Below are 23929 nucleotides of genomic sequence, written 5' to 3' on the forward strand. Positions count from 1 at the left end.
TAACCTAAGATATTGTACACAAATAGATTGCTATAAAGATGAAAATTTTGAGACAAATTATATTTTTCCTTAACTAATACAAACCTGTACAGTAGTTATTTATGGAGATAATCTTTCAGTGAGGCTGGAAGGTGGTAATTGGACTAAAAGTGCGAGGTGGCAACCATGCGTAACCACTTGAGTGGGTAAGCAGAGGGTGGGTAGGCAAGGGGTGGGTAGGGGGTACCCAGCCACCTATATATACTCTCTCACATGTGCGTTAGGTCACTTTTTGATTGCAGCTAGGACTTACAGGGGGGGGGACAGGTGATGGCATTACATAAATAACTACAGGATTGTATTAGTTAGAGAAAAATACAAATTATCTCTAAATTTGTTATTTGTTCCCATACTAACAAACTTTATGTTATCAATGTAGATGACTCACTCTTAGGAGGGTGGAAGTCCTAATTCTGGCATGGACAATGACCCAGGTTTACCTGGTACAGTATATGACTGTGGTCTAGGGAAAACCTTGACACCTCGCTAATCAAACAAAGTGAGTATGATAGCGGCCAGAGCAATCTAATTGACATGAGAGATATCGTATGAATGTCTTATGGAAGTACATTCTGAGTTTATAAGCAGGAAAATAAACAGACCTTCCCCACTGCTTACCTCACGGGAAGCAACAGGGACTTGGAGTATATTAGGCTACACAGAGGAAGTAATAATTACCTGCAGACGCTGAAGCCAGCTTGCAGAGGGACCCATGGCGCTGCACCCCAAAGGAAGGGAAGATGAAGAAAGGAATATGCCAGACATACTCTCATTCATGCCAGTCTTAACACTGGTAACCAATGCCCTCAACCATCTGCTACTTGTCCAATAAGGCACCCGCGGTATTCTTAAACCATTTGTTGAGCAGCCACCACAGGACCGATAGTGAACACATCGAGTCTCCCGTGGGTCACGTCTTTTAGATAGTGGGTTGTAAATGTATTATGGCGTTTCCACACGGCCAATTGTAATACTTGCAACACAGAAAAGTTGCGTTGGAATGCCAGGGACATACTGATGACCGTGACATCATGGGCTCTAGGTCTTCGAGCCGGAGGAGGATCGGGACTTAGCTGCTAGCTGCTTACAAGGTTCCCAGTGGCGTTACGAAAGTAATATTTTGTTACTTATTAATTTGAGCTGTAAATTTATACAATGCTGAGAAAAGAAAATGTTATGAAATTGAAACTGAGAAAAATAACTGTACTTTTTATCAAAAAGATAACTAATTTTGTTATGTTTTGCATCTGAATACATTGAGAAATTTATCCAATATAACGTTGAAAAAAAAAAAATAGTTCTTATTTTCGACCTAGTTATAACCGCACGTAGGGTAGTTAATGAAAGTCCCAATGCAAATAAAAGAGTGGAATAAAAAAGACAACTAGAAACTTAACCTTTATATCATGTTATCAAAACGATTAATTTTCCTGTACCTTAAAGTTTTTGAAGGTTAATCGAGGCTGAAGGTGTGAGCAGTGGTCTAGAGCTGGAGGTAATATTTGAATTGATTGGATTTGAACTGAAGTCTGGTTAGATGAGCCTTTATCCAGTGCAGATATAATTTGTCTTCATTGGATAAGTGTGGTGAAATCAGAGACCTAATTTAAGATATAGATATTTCAAATATGTACAAATTGCGATATTTTTATACATATATACACACACAAGAATTTATGCAATGGAGAAACTAAAAACATCACAATGTGTTCATATTTAATATATCTATATCTTAAATTAGGTCTCTGATTTCACCACACTTATATAATGAAGACAAATTATATCTGCACTGGATAAAGGCCATATACATATCAGGCACACCTAACCTAACCAAAACCAATCAATTCAAATATTACCTCCAGCTCTAGACCATTACTCACCTTCAGCTTCGACTAACCGTCAAAAACTTTAAGGTACAGGAAAATTGATCGTTTTGATGATGTGATATAAAGGTTAAGTTTCTAGTTGTCTTTTTTATTCCACTCTTTTATTTCCATTGGGACTTTCATTAACTACCCTACGTGCGATTATAACTAGGTCGAAAATAGTTATCTATGGAAATGAGAATTTTTTTTTCAACATTATATGGGATAAATTTCTTTTTATGTATTCATATGCAAAACATAACAAAAATAGTTATCTTTTTAATAAAAAGTACAATTATTTTGTCAAAATTTCAATTTCATAGCATTTTCTTTTCTCAGCATCATATAAATGTAAAGCTCAAATTATAAAGTAACAAAATGTTACTTTTGTAACGCCACTGGGAACCTTGTAAGCAGCTAGCGTGGGAAAACAAGTGAGTAGTGTTGCAGTACAGTTTGGCCACTAGTAAGTGTTTTCAATACCACTACTGCACCATGAGGCTGATACATGAATCATAGTCTGTACTGGGCTTAACAGAAACTGATGTTACTCAGGGCTGTGTTTCTGCAGCGCATTTAAATAATATCTCAAACTTCTCACTGGTTATAGAACGTAGACTCATAATCTGAAAGGGCCCGAATCTAGGGTCCAGTACCACTGGATTTTGAGTTTTTTTGCAATAAACTCAGGAACAAAGCCGTGTCACTTCTCCCCATCCACTTGAATGGGCGATGTCAAACGAAGGTACCGCTGACAGGAACTTAGATTCGGTGTTAATAGTCATCATAAAATTGCCCGGTCGGGCATTAATAAATATTTTGTAGTTCACAACTCTCTTTGCCAGGCTGAAGCGAGCAGGAACGTCGTCTTCAAAGTGAGATTTTAGTCAGTTGCATGGTGTAATGGTTTGTAAAGAGGTTCTTTTAGGGATCTCAAAACATGAAAAGACGTTCAAAGGAGGAGGCCTGATCTCTGAATGAGGGCAAGTGATCTCATAACTCCGCATGAGTAAAGAAAGCTCCAACAAAAAAGATATATCCACTCCTTTCAGCCAAAAGGTGAGGCTCAAGGGTGAGCGATAACCTTTCACCACCATGACAAAGTTTTTCCTCCCGAAGGTATACAAGGAAATCCGCTATTGTGAAGTAGTGGCATCGAGAGGAGATATATTCTTTTCACAAAACCAACCACAAAAGAATGTCCATTTCACCTGGTACACTGAGGCAGAGGACTTACGCAAGTATCTGGACACTGTCTCAGCAACTTCTCGTGAAAAGACTCTCAGAGAGGAGATGCTTGATAGTCTCCAGGAGTGAAGTCGAAGCTACTGCCGGGGTCTGTGGAAGATGTTTGCCTGTGGTTGTTTTTGTAGATCTGGTTGTGGAAGGAGTTATCTAGGTAGATCTACTATTAATTGCAGGAGGTCTGGGAACCACTCTGCGTGATGCCATAGCAGAGCTAAAAGGGTCGTCATTAAATTTTTGGATGTTCTGGTCTTGTTGAGCAATCTTCACAACTGACAGAATGGGTGCAAGGCTTAAATGATGTTGTACCAGCATTGTTGAAATGCATCCTGCCAAAGAGCCTGAGGGTCTGGAACTGGAGAACAGTACAGTGGAAGCTTGCTGTTCAGAGATGTTGCAAACAGGTCTACAGTAGAGAAAGTCAGAATTTATTGGCTATCAAAGGATTCAAAGACCATTCAGAGCCTATTATCTGAGTCGCTCTGCTCAGATGTTCTGCGAGCACATTCCTCTTGCCTAGAATGAAGTGAGCCGATAGGGACACCGAATGTTCTTCTGAACACCTGAAAATCTTTATTGCAAGCTTCTAAGCGAAGGGATCCACAAAGGAGCTTGTTTGTTTAAGTAAGCCACTACAGTGGTGTCACTCATCAACACCACAGAGTGGCCTGCCAGCAACTGTTGGAACTAATGAAGAGCTAGGTATGCTGCACTCCTCTCTAGAGGGTTTATGTGCTAATACCTTTCGGACTCTGATCAAAGGCCAGAGATGGTGTGATGCAGCAAATGGGGGCCCCATCCTTCTTTTCATGCATCTGTATAAAGCAACAAGTCTGGAGGAGGGACAAGATCTTGACCTCTGCAAAAATTTTCGTCTGCCGCAAGTAATTGGGACTCGTGTGTCCAGCAGATCTGAGTGTTGGTTCCACACAGACTTCAGCTGCCACTGCAGGGATATTATTCTGAGGCGGCCGTTTGGAACTAGACGGAGGAGAGGTTAGGTGACCTAAAAGACTCAACCATTGATGGCCCAGTAGATCTTCCTGTATGAGGAAGGGTGAAGTCACTTCTCTCAGCCTGTGTACTCTTTTCTCTAATGGGAAGACTTTCTGTTGGACGGTGTCTATTATCATATGGAGGTATACTAGTCTGTAAAGGAAGCAGTGATGACTTTTTGAGATTTATCAAGACCCCAAGATCCTGGCAAAATTCAAGAAGCATATCTTGGTGACGATGAAAGGATGTCTCCGAGTCTGCCAGAACTCATAAGAACGGCATTTGTCTCCTCAAGAGACAAATGCCGTTCTTATGAGCCCAAGATGACACTAGGGCGAATACCCTGGTAAGGACCTGAGGGGCAGTCACGAGACCGAAGCAGAGAACCTTTAACTGGTATATCCAGTCCTCGTGTATGAATCTGGAATACTTCCTTGAAGATGGATTGGTATCTGGAAGTATGCATTCTTGAGATCCAATGTGCACATGAAGGCCCTTGGTCGAACTGCCTGAATAACCGTGTCTGCCGTCTCCATCTTGAATGGAGTATGTTGAACAAACTTGTTCAGGGGAGAGAGATTGATGACTGGTCTCCAACCTCCAGATGCCTTTTTCACCACAAAAATTTGACTGTAGAAGCCTGGAAACCAGTCTACAACCTCTTCATGTGGATCCCTTCGCATAGAAGCTTAACAGGACTAGATCACATGTCAGAGGAGGGAGAGATTGAGTGAATGGGACGCGATACCCTGTGGTGGTCACCTCAATTGTCCAGGATCTTCCTCGTGACACTGACACCTCTGCCAGAAGTGCTGTAGGCATCCTCCAACAGGAGATCAGTGATGAGGATTGTCGTTCTTACCGGGAGTGACCACCTCAGCCATTCCCTTTAGCTCTTTTCTTCACCCTGAACGACTTGCTCCCTTTCTGGCCTTTGGACTGAAAGGGACACTTCGACACATTAGAAGCAAAATGTAGCCCAAGAACCCAACCATAGGTCGAGCCATGAAGAAGCTTGCATGGCATATATTGTGCCTCTCTATGTTGAGGAGCTCAACTGAGGAGAGGGTGGCTCTTAAACCAGAGAGGGTTTGAGTCGGAAGACCCTTCGTCAGTGACTCCAACGAAGGGTCGAGGGAAATGGTGGCATGTGGTTCCCCTTCGATCTCATAGTAAATCCTTGGTAAAACAAAGAAATGACAAAGAACTTCAGGAGGAACCTGCCCTCAAGGAACTGGAAGTTCTGGCTATCTGACCGATAGCTTTCCTTTTTCCGGCTGTCAGGCCTTTAGACCAGGGCAGGGCTGCACTAGTCTTAGGAGGCTTTTATGTCTCAAAGCTCTCATCGAGAACTATCTCCTTGCCTTCCTAGGCGGTAGTACCAGGAGTAGACAGCCTATTGATGGCCCTAATGCAAGAGAGGACCTGCCATAAGGTGTACTCCGACTCTCTTCTTTCTTGTTCCAAGTGAATGTTTGTACTAGTTGTCCTCAGAAGATTTTCGTCATCCGTATCCAATGCATCATCTACCTCTAGAGCCTCGGGTAGGTCAGGGTCGTCAACTAAATCGTTTGAGAGACCTGCTACAGGGGACCTCCTGTCCGCCTCTGCCAAACGGGCTTCCCTTGCCTTGGCGTTCTTGGATTTGGTCTTGGTGTCCTTAGATTCCCTTATGCACAGGAAATTGTTCTTCCAAGATGTTGGAAGGAGGCACTTGCGAGGGTTTGGGGACACCAGTTGCCAAAGCCTTAGCTACAGGAGCCAAAGGATCTTCCTCTGCTGGAGGTAAGGAAATTGGACGCTGGTCTAGAGGCACTACCTCAATTTCTTGAGGGTTGAAGTGGTGGAGAGAGATATCCCTAGGTGAGCCAATGTCCCCACTCATCCTAGGATGGATGAGATCGGCGTGCAGTGGAGTTACGCCTCTAATCCTCCTCTTCTGACGCTTCGTCAAGGTCTCCCTCACCTTCAATGGAGTAAAGGGAATGTTATCAAGAGAAGGATCAGTAGTTGGAGGCACCTCGGCAATAAATAAGAGATGGGGAGGATCATCGTGCCTTGTCTAACAAAGGTCTCCTTCTAGGATCAGAACTCTTATGCGACGAACTAGAATAGGACTCTGAGGGAATCCGAGGAGTAACCTTCACTGGGGCAGTCGGGGGCTATGGTTGTGGAAGAGCCACACCCAAGGACTTCAGCAGGATAGCTTGGAAAGTGCTAACTCATGAAGGGAGCTCAGTACCCTTCGAGAAGTCCTGGGTTTCCCTAGAGAATCCAGGAGAAGAACGTCATCTAGGAGGAACCTTAGAAGGAGCCTGAGTCGACATAGGAGAGTGTCTCTGTGGCAACAGGAGGTGCTCCTTACTCAAGCGGAGAGGACGGTCCGAGCTAATAGGTACATTGGCAATCCTATTAGAAGGCTCCCTAAACCCCCCTGGGAAGGGTATAGGTCTGCCGTTAGAGGTGGTAAAATTCGTAGGTGGATACGGAGGTCCAGATACCGCTACTCGTGAATCGCTCGTGGAAATCCCCGATTTGCATGTGAATTTGCGAGATTCACATGCGAAATTGCGAGATTCACATGCAAAATCGCAAGTTTCGCGTGACAATAGGTGTGATTTACAAGCCAAAGTGCTCCTTGCACGAGCACTAGGAGCCATACTGGATGATGGAAGACTTGAGCATTCCTGTTGCCTCAGAAGACCACCTATGCCAGAGGTAGTTGGCAGTGAGGCCCTTGAATAGGGGCAACTCCCAGCGTTGGTGAGCATGTCACGGAGGAACGCGTTGGAGAGCGTCGTGTGAGCGAACGCTTCTCTAAAGCACCCCAGGCAGCCAAGGGCACTGGGGGTAGCTTAGCTGGACACCTGTCTGTAGAACGTTCCATCTCAAGATCAGGTTTGGTCCGAGATCATTTGGGATAAGGAAGAGATGACGAGCGGCGTACGGGTGGACTGCATGAGCGCTTACCTCTTCCTCTTGATGAAGAACGTCTAGATCGTGATTGTGAAAGCAAGGTTCACGATTGTGAACGTTCTGTTCGTGATCAAGAGCGTCTAGCCCTCAATCGTGAAAAGTGTGAGCGTCTCGATTGCCTAGCTCACAAACGTGAGCATTGGCCTCATGATCATGAACGCCGTCCCCGTGAACGGTGACCTAGCGAGCGTGAGCGTTGCCCTAGTGAACAGGAGCTTTGCTCTCGCCAGTGTGAGCATTGCCCTAGTGAACAGGAGCTTCGCTCTCGCGAGTGTGAGCGTTGTCCTCGTGATCTAGATCGACGCTATCTAGAATTAGAGCGTCCAGATCTAGATCTAAACTGGGTTGCTTGTGAATGTGATGACAGCAATAGCGATACTATTCCTCATGAAGAGGAATGCCTCCTAAGAGAGGGTCGAGACCGTTGATCTCGTAAGCATGAAGCTCTAGAGCAAGAATGCCTTCTAGAAGAAGAGCGTTGAGATCGCAATGACCTACGATCTCTGATGATCTTCATATTGTCACAAACGAAGATCAGAAAACGAGTGTCATGAGGGCCGAGAAGATGGAGAGTCTCGTCCTCGTGTACCGCTGGTAGAAGGAGCACTGGTCTTTAGAGGATCATCTCCTCCAGCCAAAGTATTCTTGTGGGGAGAAACTGAAGGCCGAGGATTAATAGATGACGATGCCACAGGATGGCGATCAGGACTGTCGTCCGCAGGAGGCCGTTGGAGGGGCAAACGCGAGCAATCGCCTCGTCCACGCATGCACAGGGTGTAGAGCACCTTGGAGTAGGATCCTTCCTGGCACCTCGCTGAAGGAGTCAAAGTAGCTCATTCTTCGTAGGGGTGCAGAAAAGACTAAGGACGGCCACACCTGCAACACATCTGGAGGTGAAGATGCTCCTCTAGGGGAAGCAACCATACCCCCAGTACCGAGAGGTTACCAAGGAGTTATCAGGTCTGCACGATTGCTCAATCGTCCTTCGGAATAAAACGAGTGAGAAGAAGCTTTAAAAAGAGGTTTGGGGATGCAAGAAGAACAAGAACACGCTTTCCTCGCACTTGAGGAAGAAAGATCACGCTTCGCCTTCTTCCTACGCCGTCGAAACTTCTCCCATTGGGAGGCAAGCCCTACACTCTTCACAGGGTGAACGCTACTCACAACGATGCCCTCTACTCGAAAGACACAGAGAGTGCAGGTCAGTATCCACCGATGACATAAAGGTACCACACGCTATACCCTCACGTCCAGGACATGTTTACACGAGAGCGATCAGAAGAAGCACAAGCACACCTGAAAAGAAAATATTAATGAGTCCAATGACACCCCTTGGAAAAGAGAAAAGAGACGTCCGCTCTCTACAAGCCAAAAGAAAAAAAAGTGACAGCTCACAGCTGTGAGAGTATATATAGGCAGCTGGGGACACCCCCTGATTACACACTCAAGTTGTTAGGCAGGGTTGCCACCTCACGTTTTTAGTCTAATAGCTACCTTCCAGCTTTGCCGAAAGATAATTCACATAAATAACTTAAGGGGGCTGGCTGGAATGCCAATATATCAGGGTATAGGAAGAAAAACACAAAATCCTAAAAAAATTCACCGAGCTTCATATGGCAATGGAGAATGCGTGTACCAAAATTCCTCTAATTTTCATAGTTACAGGGTAATTAGCAAAGTAACTCAATAAACCATACACATTGTTCCCTACAAGAAATTGCAGTATTTCTTCTGTTATCGTAAATTTTGATAATTATTACATATTAATGTAAAAGAAATTATGAACAATGGCATCTGTATAACTTTCACGAGTCGCAGACAATGTATTACACCCTTTGCCTTCCAGTCCTACCACAAACCTGAGAGAGACTATATGCCTGAGTTTGACCTCTGACATTTACTAATTTTTACGTTTGTTTTTCTCGTTTTCGGCAAGAATCTTATCATTTCAAAGAGGAAAAGATAATTTCGATATCTTGCTAACATAAGGAAGAAGAAAATTTGCTCTTTTAAGAGTTCAGAAAAGGGTAATATCAGTCATGCAAAGAGAGAGGGAGAGAGTGTTGTGGATAGAGAAGCGGCCGCCTTGCTTCACAGGAGCCAAAAGCAGCAAGATATTGAGCAAAGGGTCCTCATTTATGATTAAATTATGATAAATAACTGTTTCCTTTTACTAATGCCCAAAAAAGAACATAAAATTCATAATAATCATGATTTATTAATATTGTCTTTGTAAAAATACAAAGAAAACTTTGAATGCTCGTATCTCGAGAACTATACTTATTGACCAAATTCAATAGTCTCCCTTAGTTTTAAAGATATAGCATTGAAATTTGGTATATAACTTAGAAATACATTATAAAACAATGAAATGAAGCCCTTTTTTACCAATTTGGCTTCAAATTTTTCTTAATTTTTTCCCCTGAATATTAGGGTTTACTTTCTTATCATAATGAAAAAAATTCATCTGGCAAAAAAATTACTTTTAGAAAAAAACTTCATATTATTCGAGATCTATGTCAGCTCTATGTAGGGTAGTAATCCAAGATCTTAGTAATAATTACCAAGGGATGAGATAGAATTTGAAAAACACTAATTTTCAGGATAAATCGCCCTGGCGTCACAAAACCGAAGGTCAGAGGCAAAAAGCCTATGCAGTTTGGAGATGTCCTAAGTCACCTTATTAAGTGGTACGAATGTCAAAGTCCTGTCATTAAAAATTGGCATTAGCCGGCCAGCCCCCTTAAGGTTTGTTAGTACGGGAACAATCTTAATTTCTGAAGAAAAAAAATGGTATAGTCTTCACATACTCTTCTGTGCTATCAATGCATAGGAAGACAATAGTTGAAAGCAGTAAGTGTTACACAGACTTAAATTATAAAGTGAACAATGGGAACATAAGAATAATCATGAAATTTCAATGCACGTGCCAGCCACTCAAATACACACACTTCTACTATTCTTTTTTGCCTACGATCAATATGTGACAATATACAGTAAATTAGCCCTAAGTGAACAATTTTGTTATGAAACAAATATGCACTGAATATTTCTATACAATACAAACAATATTCATGAAAACTCAATATACACTGTGCACAGGTGCCACACTACACTTTCACTACAGCAAATATGATACCAAAGCACCACTGTTGTGAAAGCAATTTCCCACACTTTCTATAATTATTATATCATCTTGTGCATTTAGTGCAAAAGTGCTGTCATAATTTAAGAACTGTACTACTAATATACCCCATAAAAGTATAGCTCAACTTTACCTGGTACATCCTTTGACAGCTTTATCCATTTATGACTTACTTGTGGTTCTTCAGCTATGTCTGTCTGTATTGTACCACCTATATCCTCTTTTTCTTTGGCTTGTATGTATTATACCACCTGTACTGTATATTCTATTTCTTTGCCCAACACAATACAACATACAACCTCAATTTCTCTAATCATTGTACTACACCATCTAAATCCTTTCTATCTTTGATCACTGCACTATATCATCAATATCCTTTTTTCTCTTACCATTGTACTACACTACCTATATTGTCTGTTTCTTTTACCCTTGTACTATACCCCCTATATCGTCATTTCCTGTGGATTATATGCCTCTAAAAATGTGATTTGAAAGTTTTTCCAAACACAAGCTAATATTTTAGATCTTTTTTACAGTTGTCCTTCCCAATTCATGAGGGTGGGAGGTGCCAGTCTCTGCAAATTCTCAATCTTTGACTATTTCAAGGTTTCCAAGAATTTGACTAATATTTGCCTTGATTTTATAATCCTTTTCAATACAGAAGAGAGAGAATGACAAGATTTACTGTTTTAAATGGTGTACAGTAACAGCTATGAAAATTGTTGCCAGCAATGTTACATGTATACCTATGAAAATTGTTGCCAGCAATGTTACATGTATACCTATGAAAATTGTTGCCAGCAATGTTACATGTATACCTATGAAAATTGTTGCCAACAATGTTACATGTATACATAGTTGGTGTAATTTTGGCACTGATAACACAAAAATTTCTACCAGGCCATTTTCATTATGAGTATATGTGGTAGCATATGATAAAATTATTGTCTCACAGTCCATAGTATAACATACATATACACTTACAACTTACTACATCTTTATAGTGTATCAGTTAATATCCTTCTTGAGTTTGCTTGTTGGTTTTGTCAAGGGGAAATTTTCAAATATGGCACAGGGTAAGCTTTCTAGAATAGATTTCTATATATGTTAAGGATAAAATATCAGTGTCCAAACATTTTATGAGATGCCTGCGGGTTTATGAAGATGAATGCAAAACTGAAAAAATATCCCCTTCAACTTGAAACCCAAGAAGTTCAAGGGTTAACTGTACCCAATGTTTGCCGTATTTAATTTTCATGTTGATGGTATTTCATTGGCTGAGTTCGGTAATGACAAAAGTCTACTCTCAGCTAAAGCTGTAAACTCACAATGGTACAGTGCCTTGTCTATTCACTGATCCCACAAAACTCCCTATCAGACTTCACTGTTGCTAGGATTATCATGATTAAGAGAACTAGCCTGCAATCAAACTCTCAAAGGTCTTAAATCTTATCAATACTTTTTCACAGCATAGCATTTATTTCCCTTTAAATTATTTGAAGTATGGTAATCAATATTTGTTGGAAAAAACACGTACCACTGAAGTTCTAAAAGTGAAGGTTTTATATTCTTTACATATAGATGACCTACACTAATTATTATAGAAGAGGTAACTAACAATCACCCCATAAAACAATAAAACTAAAAACATCCCTTTGAACAGGAGCTACCCACATTGACTCATTAGCCTACAGTAGTTATGGAATCAAAGTTTCCACTACACCTATATTAACATTAAAATATTTCTAAAAATGACAAATTCGTAGATAATTTGTATTTTTCCTAAGTATACAAACCTTAGCTATTTAATAGGGGGTATTACTTTCGGCGCAGCTGAAATGACGAGCCATTAAAATTTAACGAGGGTTTACTACCCACACCGCTAGTTAGCGGGGGTAGGGGAGGGTAGCTTGCTAAACCCCCCCCCCTCACACACACCTGTGCTTGAGCTCACTTTGCTTGGAGGTAGGACTTCAAGGGGGATAGGGCTGGCGGGGAAGTTTGATTAAATAGCTAAGGTTTGTATAGTTAGGAAAAATACAAATTATCTACGAATTTGTCATTTGTTCCGTAACTGGAATACAAACCACGCTATTTAATAGGGGTGACTCGCCCATTAGGAAGAGTGGACGTCCCTGCCAGTCTGGCTTTTTGGCTTTGCCCGGGGGCTCGTTATTTAAGTGTGTAAGCACCCAAGAAATAGAGTCCCTGCACCTCGCTAGAACCTTACTACGCAAGGACTGTGGCCTACGCAAGCTGTGTGTGAAGGTATGAAGAAGTGTGACTCGTCCTAGGAAGTTGTTCTGAAGTCCTTTAGATGGAAACTTGTAGCCTAGGACTTTCCCAATACCACCTCGTCAGGGTATGGGGATGTAACAGTATTAGTCTTAATACTAGGAACACAAGGAAGCATGGTTTACCCGCAGTGGTTTGAGGTCAGCTATGCAGAGAACCCAGGATGCTGCTTTCCCCACGAGAGGGTAGGATGAAGAAAAGAATAAGAGCCAGTCAAATCTTTTCATTCACGCAGACTAAAACCGGCTAACAGTGCCATCAACCTTCTGCTACTTGTCCAATAAGGAGCTTGAGGTATACAACCAGCAGTTGTGCAGCCACCACTGGACCGATAGAGATCGTATCGAGTTCCTGTGGGTTACATCTTGCAGAAGAAAGGTTGTGAAAGTCACCTGGAGCATTCACATCCTTTCTTGTAAAACCTGCATCACAGAGTAATCTGCTGAGAAGGACCAGGGGGATAGTTAAGCCCCTGACACTGTGAGTTGTCATGTCGAGATAATGTTTCGGCGATCCTCCTCTAGTCTCTCTTGGTGCTGACAAGAGGAGGGACCCGGGCAGGCTGTTGCCGTTTTCTCTAGGTAAAGTCTCATACCTTACCCTGGTACAGTAACAGATGATCTGGATCGACCGTTACCTAGTTGAGACTTGTGTAGGATCCGTCACCTCTGGAGACTGTGTTCTGGTGACATACTCAGGGACGAAACTGAACCTTGTCTTTCGCCCTTCTCAATAATGGGCGATGTCGAAAGAGAGACCATGAAGTTCCTTAACTCGTATGGTTGCTGTCCAAGTGTGTAGGAACATTGTGTTCTTAAATCAGGAGGAAATGTGTTGCCTGGTGAAGTGGAACACAAGGAGGTCCCTTTAGGGATCGGAGATTGAAATATGTTCTGAGAGGAAGGTCTCAATTCTGACTGGGGAAAGGCAAGTAGTAAGTCCGTATGAGTTAGGAAAAGTCTATCAATGAAAGGGTGTCCCTTTCTTTCAGTATGAAGGTGAAGGATCAAGGTTGAGTGATCACTTTACCTGTCGAAACTGAATAGGGGATATTTTCCTCTTGCATATACTTGAGGATTCCGCTATTGCTGGAATCGAGGTATCGAGAGAAGTGACACTTTCCCATGATGCCCACCCCACAAGAAGTGATACTGCCTGGTAGACTGATGCTGAGGAACTCCTCGGGTATCTAGACAGCCTATTCGCAAATAGGTATTGGGTAGTCTTCAGGCGTACACTCATAGCAAAGCTATAGCTTGTGGTAGGTGTCGAAGTGGGTTATCTGATATGCAGAGGGGGTTCTCTTGGAGGCTCTAACAGGGGTTGCAAAAGGTTTGGAGACCTTTCTGCATAATGCCATAGCGGAGCTAGGAGAGTCCTTGAGAGGTTGACCGATGTTCTAGCCTTGTTGAGTGCCCTTCTCCAGATAAAACAGGGACGAGACATAAACGTCATTGTACCCACCGTTGTTGCCAGAGAGCCTTGGGGTCTAGGGCTGGTGAGCAATGGTAGCCTGAGGTTCAGGGGCATTGTAAACAGACCCCCTAGTTGGAGGACCTCGTAAAGTCGGGACTTTGTCAGCTACATGGCGATCCAAAGTCCATTCAGTATACCTATCCGAGATGCTGTGCACAGATTGTCGGCGAGCCTGTTCTTCCAGTCTGGAATGAAGCGGGCTGAAAGTGGTACCGAACGGACTTTGGGCCATCTTAAGTGTTTATACTATTAGATGGGAAGATTCTACAAGCCAGATCCTATTTGCTTGTCGATGCGAGTCTCTAAGTGGTGTACGGTGTGTCGTCCATCACATCACTGAGTGGTCTGTTAGGAACCGATGAGGCTGTTGAAGGACCGGGAAGTTGGCCTTCATCTCTTAAGAGATCTAAGTGAAGGTACCTTCGGGCTCTGTCCAGAGGGCTGAGGTCGTGTGGTGCAGCACTATGGACCCTCCTTTCTTCTTTTTTTTCCGACTCCAGTCTCCTGGAATGGAAGTCGTTCTCGTTTTGATTAGTTTTTTGTGGAGATTGGTGTTTAGAATCATTCCCAGATACACCAGTCTCCTGGGAGGGAAGTAGGGAAGATTCCGTAGGTTTACCCTGATCACTGGGTCTTGGTAAAAAGACTTCAGAAATTCCAGTGTTAATGCAAGGTTGCCACCGAGTCTGCTAAGGTCAGTCAGTCGTCCCGAGAGAGCGGAGACGGAAGCCGATCCTGTGAGACCAGGATGGGTGTAATGGAAAGACCGAAGCACAGTGCCTTGAACTGGTGCTTCTTGTTTATCTAGACTGAACCTCCCAACCTTACTAGATGGATGGTTTGGACCTGGGAGTAAGTGTCCTTAAGGTCCAGTGTGCAAATGAAGACCTGAGGTCTTAACGCTCGATCGAACTCCAACATGGAGTGGACATCAACCGAAAGGGACAGCTCCTTGGTGATCCTTTTGTATGGAAGATTGTCGACGCTGGAGTCTTGACTCGTGTCGTAAAGGAACAGGAGCGATATCCAGTGTAAGGATTCTTCTCTGAGAGAGAATTTCTTTAGAAGGAAGGCCTCGCTTAGCCTTACCACGTGCCCTGATGGGATTGATGCTATTCCTCAGAATAGAATTAATCTGGCGAATGTTAATCAATGGTTAACCGTTGGGTATCGGGATACTGTGCAGTTGGAAAGTGCTCGCAAGTAGTTCCCTGTTGGCAAGCCGTTGATGAGGGTTGTCGAATGTTTACCGATCACTTTAGCGTGATGGCAAATGGCCAGTAGCGAGAAGTGTGTTGTATAACTTCTGATCTAGGAACTACAGGAAGCGGTTGATTAGTAAGTTCGAGTCACGAACTGCTGACAAATAACCGATGACCATGAATCGGTTGTCTGTGCGCCGATGGTGAGTTCGAGAACAGCCAGCTGATTATGATCCCCCCTGTTTGGTCAGAGATGAGCAAACTGAAGATGGGCTGGTTAGAGATCAGCGAGCAGAGTTCAATGATCGAAGAAAGATGAGCTGCCCATCGGTGATCTAGTGATCAGCAAGCTGATGACTGGTTATTGACTAGCAATCGATGATTGGAAATGCTAGCAATTGGAGATCGTTAGTCACTGGAGGGACTAGAGGTCACAGATCAGCATTGAGCTAGCAATTGGCGATCTGGTGATCGGCGACCTAGCGATCAGTAAACTGTGAACTAGCCATCAGCAAACAGTGATCTAGAGATCAGTCTGTTGATGCTTTCCTGTTCGCTGCCACTGGTCTGTCAAGGAAAAAAGAAACTTTAGAAGAGACAGGGACCAAGGATTCCTCGATTTGATTCCCTTGTAGGATGGAATCTTCGGGTTCTTGAATCCTCTGTGGAGCCTTATTCCTCTTTTCCCGGTGGCAATGTTTATGTGCTTATGGGGAGGAATGGGGCAATGGTGACCTGTCCAAAAATATTTACTCCTTTTTACTGACAATTTGGCGAGTGTGTAGGCGAGTCTGGAGCGATGGCACACAGGATGGTCCTGGTGCTTAAAATCTGCCTGGAGAGCAGGCAAGCGCTGGTTCTTAGAAAAGAGCTGGTGCATTGGATCTGCCAGCCTTAACTCCGGCGCAGGAAAGTGAGGAAGATCGCTGGCGCGCCGTAAGGCACGGTGTAGTTTGTGCATTCTCCCTAGAACGCACCGAAGTGGGAGCATTGGCGCGTGCGTGAGAGTACTACGTGGAGATTGATGGCGCGTGCGTGCGGAGGACCATCGGCACCCGTACATTGAAGACTGTCAGAGCGCATGGAAGGCTGTGTGCTTGCACTCAAGATTATTGGGGCGCGCACACGCGAAGACCGTCAGAGCGCGCCCGCGCGTGAGGCCGTCGGTGCGCTTGCACAGTAGACTTTTGGCGCACGTGCAGGATGCCATCGGCGCCTGCGCGCAGAAGAAAGTCGGCACGCACACGCGCAATACTGTTGGTGCGCGTGCCGGAGACCTTAGGTGCTCGCGCGGGGGAGAAAGTCGACCGTGCGTGTGTGCAAGACTATAAAGCGCGCGCAAGAGCATTGGCACTTGCGCGCTTGTTGGCGCTGGCGCGCTTGTTGGCGTTGGCGCGTTTGTTGGCTCTAGCGCGCGTGGAAAATCATCAACGCCCGCACGGGAGACCATCGGCACCCGCGCGCGGAAGATCGTCGGCGCTCATGCACGGAAGATCGTCGGCGCTCGCGTAAGAATGTCAGTGAGCGCGCACGCGGGAGACCATCGGTACCCGCGAGCAGAAGATCGTCGGCGCTTGCGCGCATAAGAAGATCGTTGGTGCTTGCGCACGTAAGAAGATTGTCGGCGCTTGTGCGCGTAAGGAGATCGTCGGAGCCTGCGCGCGTAAGAAGATCATCGGAGCTTGCGCGCGTAAGATGATCGGCGGTGCTTGCGCGCGTAAGAAGATCGGCAAGCGCGCGCAAAGGTAGCACTGCGCACGCAGGAAACCATCGGTACCCGCGCGCGGAAGATTGTCGGCGCTTGCACGCGTAAGAAGATTGGTGAGCGCGTGCGCGCGCAGGTAGCGCTGCTAGTAGGTTGGAGGGTCAGCTGGCAGGACGATCAGGAACTGGGATGTGCCCCTTGAAAAAAGGGCGAGCATCCCCCGATGGGGACCGTATGCAGGTCTGCTTTTGAGTCCAGGCCCGAAGTCCTTCGTTGCATCACAAGGTTGCGCTGGTAGATTGGTAGGTCAGCTGGCAGGACAATCAGGAACTGGGATGTGCCCTTTGGAAGGGCGAGCATCCACCGATGGGACCGTAAAAGGTCCGTGTTAAGAGTCCAGGACCGAAGTCCAAAGGACTACATTGCAGCACAAGGTTGCGCTGGTAGATCAGTAGGTCACTGGAAGGTCTGCTTGATCCTCCGAGGAGGTGTCTCTATGAGAGGCCTCTCTTGCGAACGAGAGAGATGACACTTCGTATAAGAGACTTGAAGACACTCGTGATGACGCCTCTTAGGGCCGTTGGATCAGCAAGCTGACCTTAGCAGTAGCGATCCTCCGAAGAGGAGTCTCTATGAGTGGCCTCTCTCGTGAACGAGAGAGGTGAACACTTCGTAGAAGAGACTTGCCAAGACTGTGCTCCACCCCTGAAGGAAAAGAAACTCAGCAAGGGGGGAGAGAAGTCTGGCCGAAGGGCAGCAACAGTAGTCGGAGATGATGAATTTAATAAGGTATGGGAAGTTCTCCCTCTGAGGGGAGAAAACAACCTCACACCTGGGGAGGAAACCTCCCTCGGAAGGGAAGTTGACCAACCCCTGGAGGCGAACCTCCTTTAGCATTCTAAGATGATCTGAAGTGCTGGCCATGTTGTCACGGGAGTACTTCTAAGAGAAGGGATGACGCCCATGACGACGCCCTCTGAGGGACAGCAGTGACAGCAGACTCCCCAAGCATGAACAGGACAGCTCTGCTTCGTTGGCACTCTTTAGCCAAACGAAGAAAAACTGCATAGTTAACTGGGAAAATAAAATTAAATAATTATTCAACAGAAATTCCCTAGGGAGGAACTCCGAAGAGGAACCCCGAGGGAATAATATAAAATAAGAATTAAGTATGCGCCCTTCCTTCCCCAGATGACATCCATGGGAGAAGGGGGGGAGCGGAGTAACTGTAATAAAAACAGAATTATAATTATTCGAATCATCTAAGAATATTCATTAATAGTGAGAACCACTGACCCCCCGAAGGAAAGTGTTCCCCACGGAGAAAGCTGAAAAGTCAAAATACAATTAGATTTCCCTAAAAATAATTGAGACAAACAAACGGAATAGCAACCTAACCCGCACACGGGAAAGGAGCTTCCGCAATAGTACGTTGTCGTAGTAAAGGTGAACGACCTCGAGAAGAGAGAGACCGTAGTCAATATTTAAAAGGCCACATTCCCTTCGCTCAGAATCCTAGTTTCCCATAGGAAAAGAGGAAAAGGCGAAGACAATAGTTGAATGAAGAGGGTCCAGGTGATGACGATTTTCCTGTGGCGGCCGAGTTAACGGATATACTCTGAAGTATCAAATAAACGCACCAGTACGTTAATTAATTTTTCAAATTTCTTCCCGCCGGTACACTCCATTTCCACCCAGTACGCTTATTAATTTTTAACAAATCTTCCAACCAGTATGTTTATTCAATACTACCTATCGTACCGGTGGGAAATTATACAATTTTTTTTATTTTCTTAGCTGAAGTAGCCATCGAGATCACAAGTCGTAGCGTACAAGTAGGTCAAGCGGAATTCGCTCTCTGAACACTACGATACATGCGTTGTCTGATTTCAGTTTCTATAAATAGACGTGCTTTCCCTTTGTGTCTGTTTTCAAACGTAAATTATTTCAAGGCGATTTATGATTTAAACGATGTTAAATCATACTTCTATGTTAGATAAACCCTTAGGAATTTACAGGTATGCAAAACAAACCTTATATCCGAGAATAAATTTACTTTGAATAACGTATCCTAACAGCATAAGGCTATCGGAGGTGGCTTAGGTGCGATAGATCTGAGTCTTCGGATCCAGACGATTATGAAATTTAACTTGTATCTGTGGACGCTGTTCACATATATATATATATATATATATATATATATATATATATATATATATATATATATATATATATATATATATATATATATATATATATATGTATATATATATATATATGTATATATATATAATGTATATGTATATATATATATAATGTATATGTATATATATATATATATATATATATATATATATATATATATATATATATATATATATATATATATATATATATATATATGTATATATATATATATGTATATATATATAATGTATATGTATATATATATATAATGTATATGTATATATATATATATATATATATATATATATATATATATATATATATATATATATATATATATATATATATATATATATATATATATATAATTATGTGTATATATACATGTATACATGTATATATATATGTATATATATGTATGAACTGATCACAGTTAAGTTGGCCGTTACTGATCGGGATAAGTGAAGGTCAACAGATTTTTCTTCTTTGTTAGAGGAGGGATGGTTACGCTGTGGCTTGGGTGGCACTACAAAATTGACGGTTGTAGGCTTGGCGTCACCAAAACCTCTCCCGATTGGTTGTTATGAGACTTTCGGGTCAAAACAACCAATCATTGATCAGGCATCGCGATGCCCATCTATGCGCGATGGGGAAACTGCCCATAGGAGACAGTCTGGTTTCGAAGGCCTTGCAAGTGTGTCACGTAAGGGATGGCAGGTGCTAACATGTGTGCCAATCCGAGTACCATTTTCTGAGGGCTTTTTCTTAATAACGTAACGTAATCATAATTAAGGGCGCCCTTGTAAACTTGAGAGAATATAGCATATGTAAAATTATCAACTCGGCTATTATTTGCGCATGAAATCCCTCTCTATTCATGTTTCCCTAAAACTGATTGAACCCTACACCTGACACCATTTAGTATGACCCGATCTGGGTCGTATTGGGGTTCCACTTAATATGACCCGATCTGGGTCGTATTGGGGTTCAATCGTTAATTTTCCAGTCGGTAATTTTATTCCATCCAGTACTTTTATTAAATTTCGAGTTTTTTTTCCGGCTAGTACTTTTATTCCATCCAGTACTTTTATTAAATTTCGAGATTTTTTCCACCCAGTACTTTTATTCCATCAGTACTTTTATTAAATATTGAGATTTTTTCCACCCAGTACTTTTATTCCATCAGTACTTTTATTCGATACTTCAGAGTATGCCGACGGGAAGACTGATGGACCAGAGAGGGAGAGGCCGTTCCCCACGAAGTGGAACTGAGCTGGCCTTGCTACTACGCATGTGTCGTTGTCATATATCACACACACAGCACAAACACTGAAAAGAAAACTTACTACATTTCTATACACATATATATACATAATCATTAAGAATGTTTATATATATATATATTTACAAGTATAAGAAAAAGTAAGTAAAAAGACAAAAATTAATGGCAGTCCAAAATAGACGAGGAGAGAGAGAGGAAGCAACCGTTCTCGCTCCGAGCCAAAAGTAAAGTGAGCTCAAGCACAGGTGTGTGTGAGGGGAGGGGGGGGTAACAAGCTACCCTCCCCTACCCCTGCTAACTAGCGGTGTGGGTTGTAAACCTTGTTAAATTTTAATGGCTCGTCATTTCAGCTGCGCCGAAAGTAATGCCCCCTATTAAATAGCGTGGTTTGTATTCCAGTTACGGAACAATTACAAAATAACTGAGCAGCTATATAAACCAAAGAATAACAATATAACTATATAATTCATTCAAGCTGTAGTTTGCTATTTCCGAAAACCAGGTCATAACCATAAAACATAAGAGTAAATACAGGAAAACCAAACAAAACCCCACACAAACAAAAAATAAAACAAATATGTTTACTCACAACCATTTTTGAGCTTCATACAAAATACAGCCCGTCTACTCAAAATAGAGGTCGCCCACAAGGATGCTGGCTCGCTCATTACAAATCCTAGTTGTGTACACGTATATCATGAACTAAAAATTCTTACCCAACTTTTATATATGATTTTGATACTTTATTCCAATGTTACAGTATATCTAACTTCATTCATAATAAAAAGTAAGCAAAACAGAAATGTGAAATTATGACCTGAGTAATCTAGGAACATCACTATACAAAATTATGAGAATTTTTTTTTTTAATATACTCTAGACAAAAGGATAAAAAAATCAGCTTCAACCCATCTACCATAGTTGCCTTACATCTGTGCAACAAAACCCCCGATACAACAAATTGTGCTATTCAATGTTGAGAGACTTTTACCGTGTATGTGCAAGACTTTTTCTTATTTTTTTTTATTAAATGGATAAGAGAGAGCTGGTATAGTAAAGGGAACCAGCGTCAGAGCTGCGGTACCAGACAATAAGTCTTTACTAAAGGTTAGTAGTACTATATTCTACAGCAAATAAAAATATACAGCAACTACAGGATAAAATAAGTCATTCATCCACAAAAGAAACAATTTCAACAAATATTCCCAGTAACCAGAAGGGGACATAATTATTACTATACTAAAATGATGAAGATTCATCAACCCAGTTCGTCTAACTTGACTAACACACACACACACACACACACACACACATATATATATATATATATATATATATATATATATATATATATATATATATATATATATATATATATATATATATATATATAAATAAATATATATATATATATACATATATATACACATATATATACATATATATATATATATATATATATATATATATATATATATATATATATATATATATACACTGTATATACATACATACATATAAAATATATATATATATATATATATATATATATATATATATATATATATATATATATATATACACGTATACATATATACTTTACATACACACACACACACACACATATATATATATATATATATATATATATATATATATATATATATATATATATATATATATATATATATATATATATATATATATGTGTGTATATACACACACACACACACACACACATATATATATATATATATATATATATATATATATTTATATATATATATATATATATATATATATATATATATATATATATATATATATATATATATATATATATATATATATATATATATATATACGTTTTGTTACACAGAACTAAGGCAATATACAGTTTGATGGAGTTGTAGTTAAATTAATTATAAGTAAAATAAAAAAAATAAGAAAATGATTAAATGTAAGCACACATAACTTGATACATAAAACTAATGAGACAACTGTTCATAATACAGATATGAAGTATAGTATACTGCACGTCAAATGTATTTTACTTACCAACAGTTTTAGCTACAGTCATGAACTTTGAAGTCTGATGTTCCTTTGTCGAGGCATCATAATAATTAAGGACATCTAACACAGCCTGAGGATTATTTTTCTGCTCCTGTTTACTTATATTGGAGATGGATAATAATTTTGTCCATGAATCTGGCATTCCCTGGAAGAGAAAAATGTGTAAATAAAAGAGACAATAAAAGATTAAACCACCTAAAAGAATATCAGTGCACTCAACACTTTCACCAAATGCTCCAATTATAAGTATCTGAACTAAAATTAATGCTTCTATAATGAATGAAAACTTTTAACATTATTCTTTGATAAGTACTATTCTCTCTTGAAAGAAAGAAGACTAGCAATTAGTTGAGGAATAAGACTAAATAAATAAATAATTAGCTTTGAGATGACCTCAGCATAATTCATCTTTAACATTTATGATTTCAGAAATCAGGATATTGCGACAAGACTATAACCAATTCTTTCTAAACATCTAGATCCATTTATCACCACTAATCACAGCTCTGATCATCCAAGATATGAGCATAACAAAAACAAAACAATATAAAAAGAATAAGTTATTTCAAAGTGTTAAATTTGCTGCTATTGGTGTGCAAAAAAAAAAAAAATACTGGAGGTTTCAACATTTTTGCCCTAGTGAGGGTTAAGAGTTCCTCCTTAGCCATCTCGTTATTCTTTTTCTATTACATAAACCTAAGTTTCCAAGTCACCAAACAACGAATACGTTCATCGTAAAAAAAAAAAAAAGTACTAAATAAAACAATCCTGATATTTGGTAGTCTTTAAACATGCAGGGGCATAAAGAATCCTTACAAAGCAAAAGCTAAGATGAAAACTCTGCAAAACTGAGCAAAATGAATGTTGGTAAAAACTCGAAAAGCAATAAAAACAGACTTTTAATAATCAAATTATTACAGTACTCCTACAATCGCCTGATGTTTATTATACTTCTCCTTTGAGCCTGGTTTTATATCAACGTTTAGCCTACAACTAAAAATTTTCCATTTCCTTTCCTTTTCTTAAGCCTAGGCCTCTAGTACAGTTTTGAGATAATCTAGCAGTTAATGGCTATAACCTAGGCTTAGATATGTCATAAATGCTTTGTCTTTCATTCTCAACTTATTCCCAATACTTTTAACATCACTAGTCCATGGGGAGGCAGGTGGATAGGTACAGTACATTATATGAATTATCACTCCATTTGTTTCAATGAAACTCTTCTCTTTTGGTGTTCATGATGCTGACTTCCATACACTGATGAGATTTACCTGTCAGTCCAGTACCATGGTACAGTGAATACCTGCTTTCAAAGAATGTCTGTTATAAATTGACCCTCCAGAATGTGTTCCTTAATAGAACCACACTATCAAACTATACACTTAATTCATATAGATTATAAAGCATAGTGTATTCCAAAGAAAAAAAATCACTCCTCAAATT

The 23929-nt window shown here is 41.2% G+C and overlaps 1 protein-coding gene across 3 annotated transcripts in view; it reads right to left on the bottom strand.

The window, feature by feature from the left end:
* The window catches only part of Pak (serine/threonine-protein kinase PAK 3-like protein), a 102437-nt gene extending 79804 nt beyond the window's left edge, over nt 1–22633 (bottom strand). For 2 of the 3 annotated variants that reach the window (XM_068383183.1, XM_068383182.1), the window contains exon 1: nt 22472–22633. In XM_068383183.1, the coding sequence (XP_068239284.1) occupies nt 22472–22628 (157 nt within the window). In that variant the 5' untranslated portion in view covers nt 22629–22633. Of the gene's footprint in view, nt 1–21002; nt 21085–22471 lie in introns of those variants that run through there. The other variant, XM_068383184.1, reaches the window with a different exon arrangement.
* Between the last annotated feature and the right edge of the window lie 1296 nt (nt 22634–23929).

This window comes from Palaemon carinicauda, chromosome 11 (assembly GCF_036898095.1).
Source record: "Palaemon carinicauda isolate YSFRI2023 chromosome 11, ASM3689809v2, whole genome shotgun sequence".
NCBI classification, from domain to species: domain Eukaryota; kingdom Metazoa; phylum Arthropoda; class Malacostraca; order Decapoda; family Palaemonidae; genus Palaemon; species Palaemon carinicauda.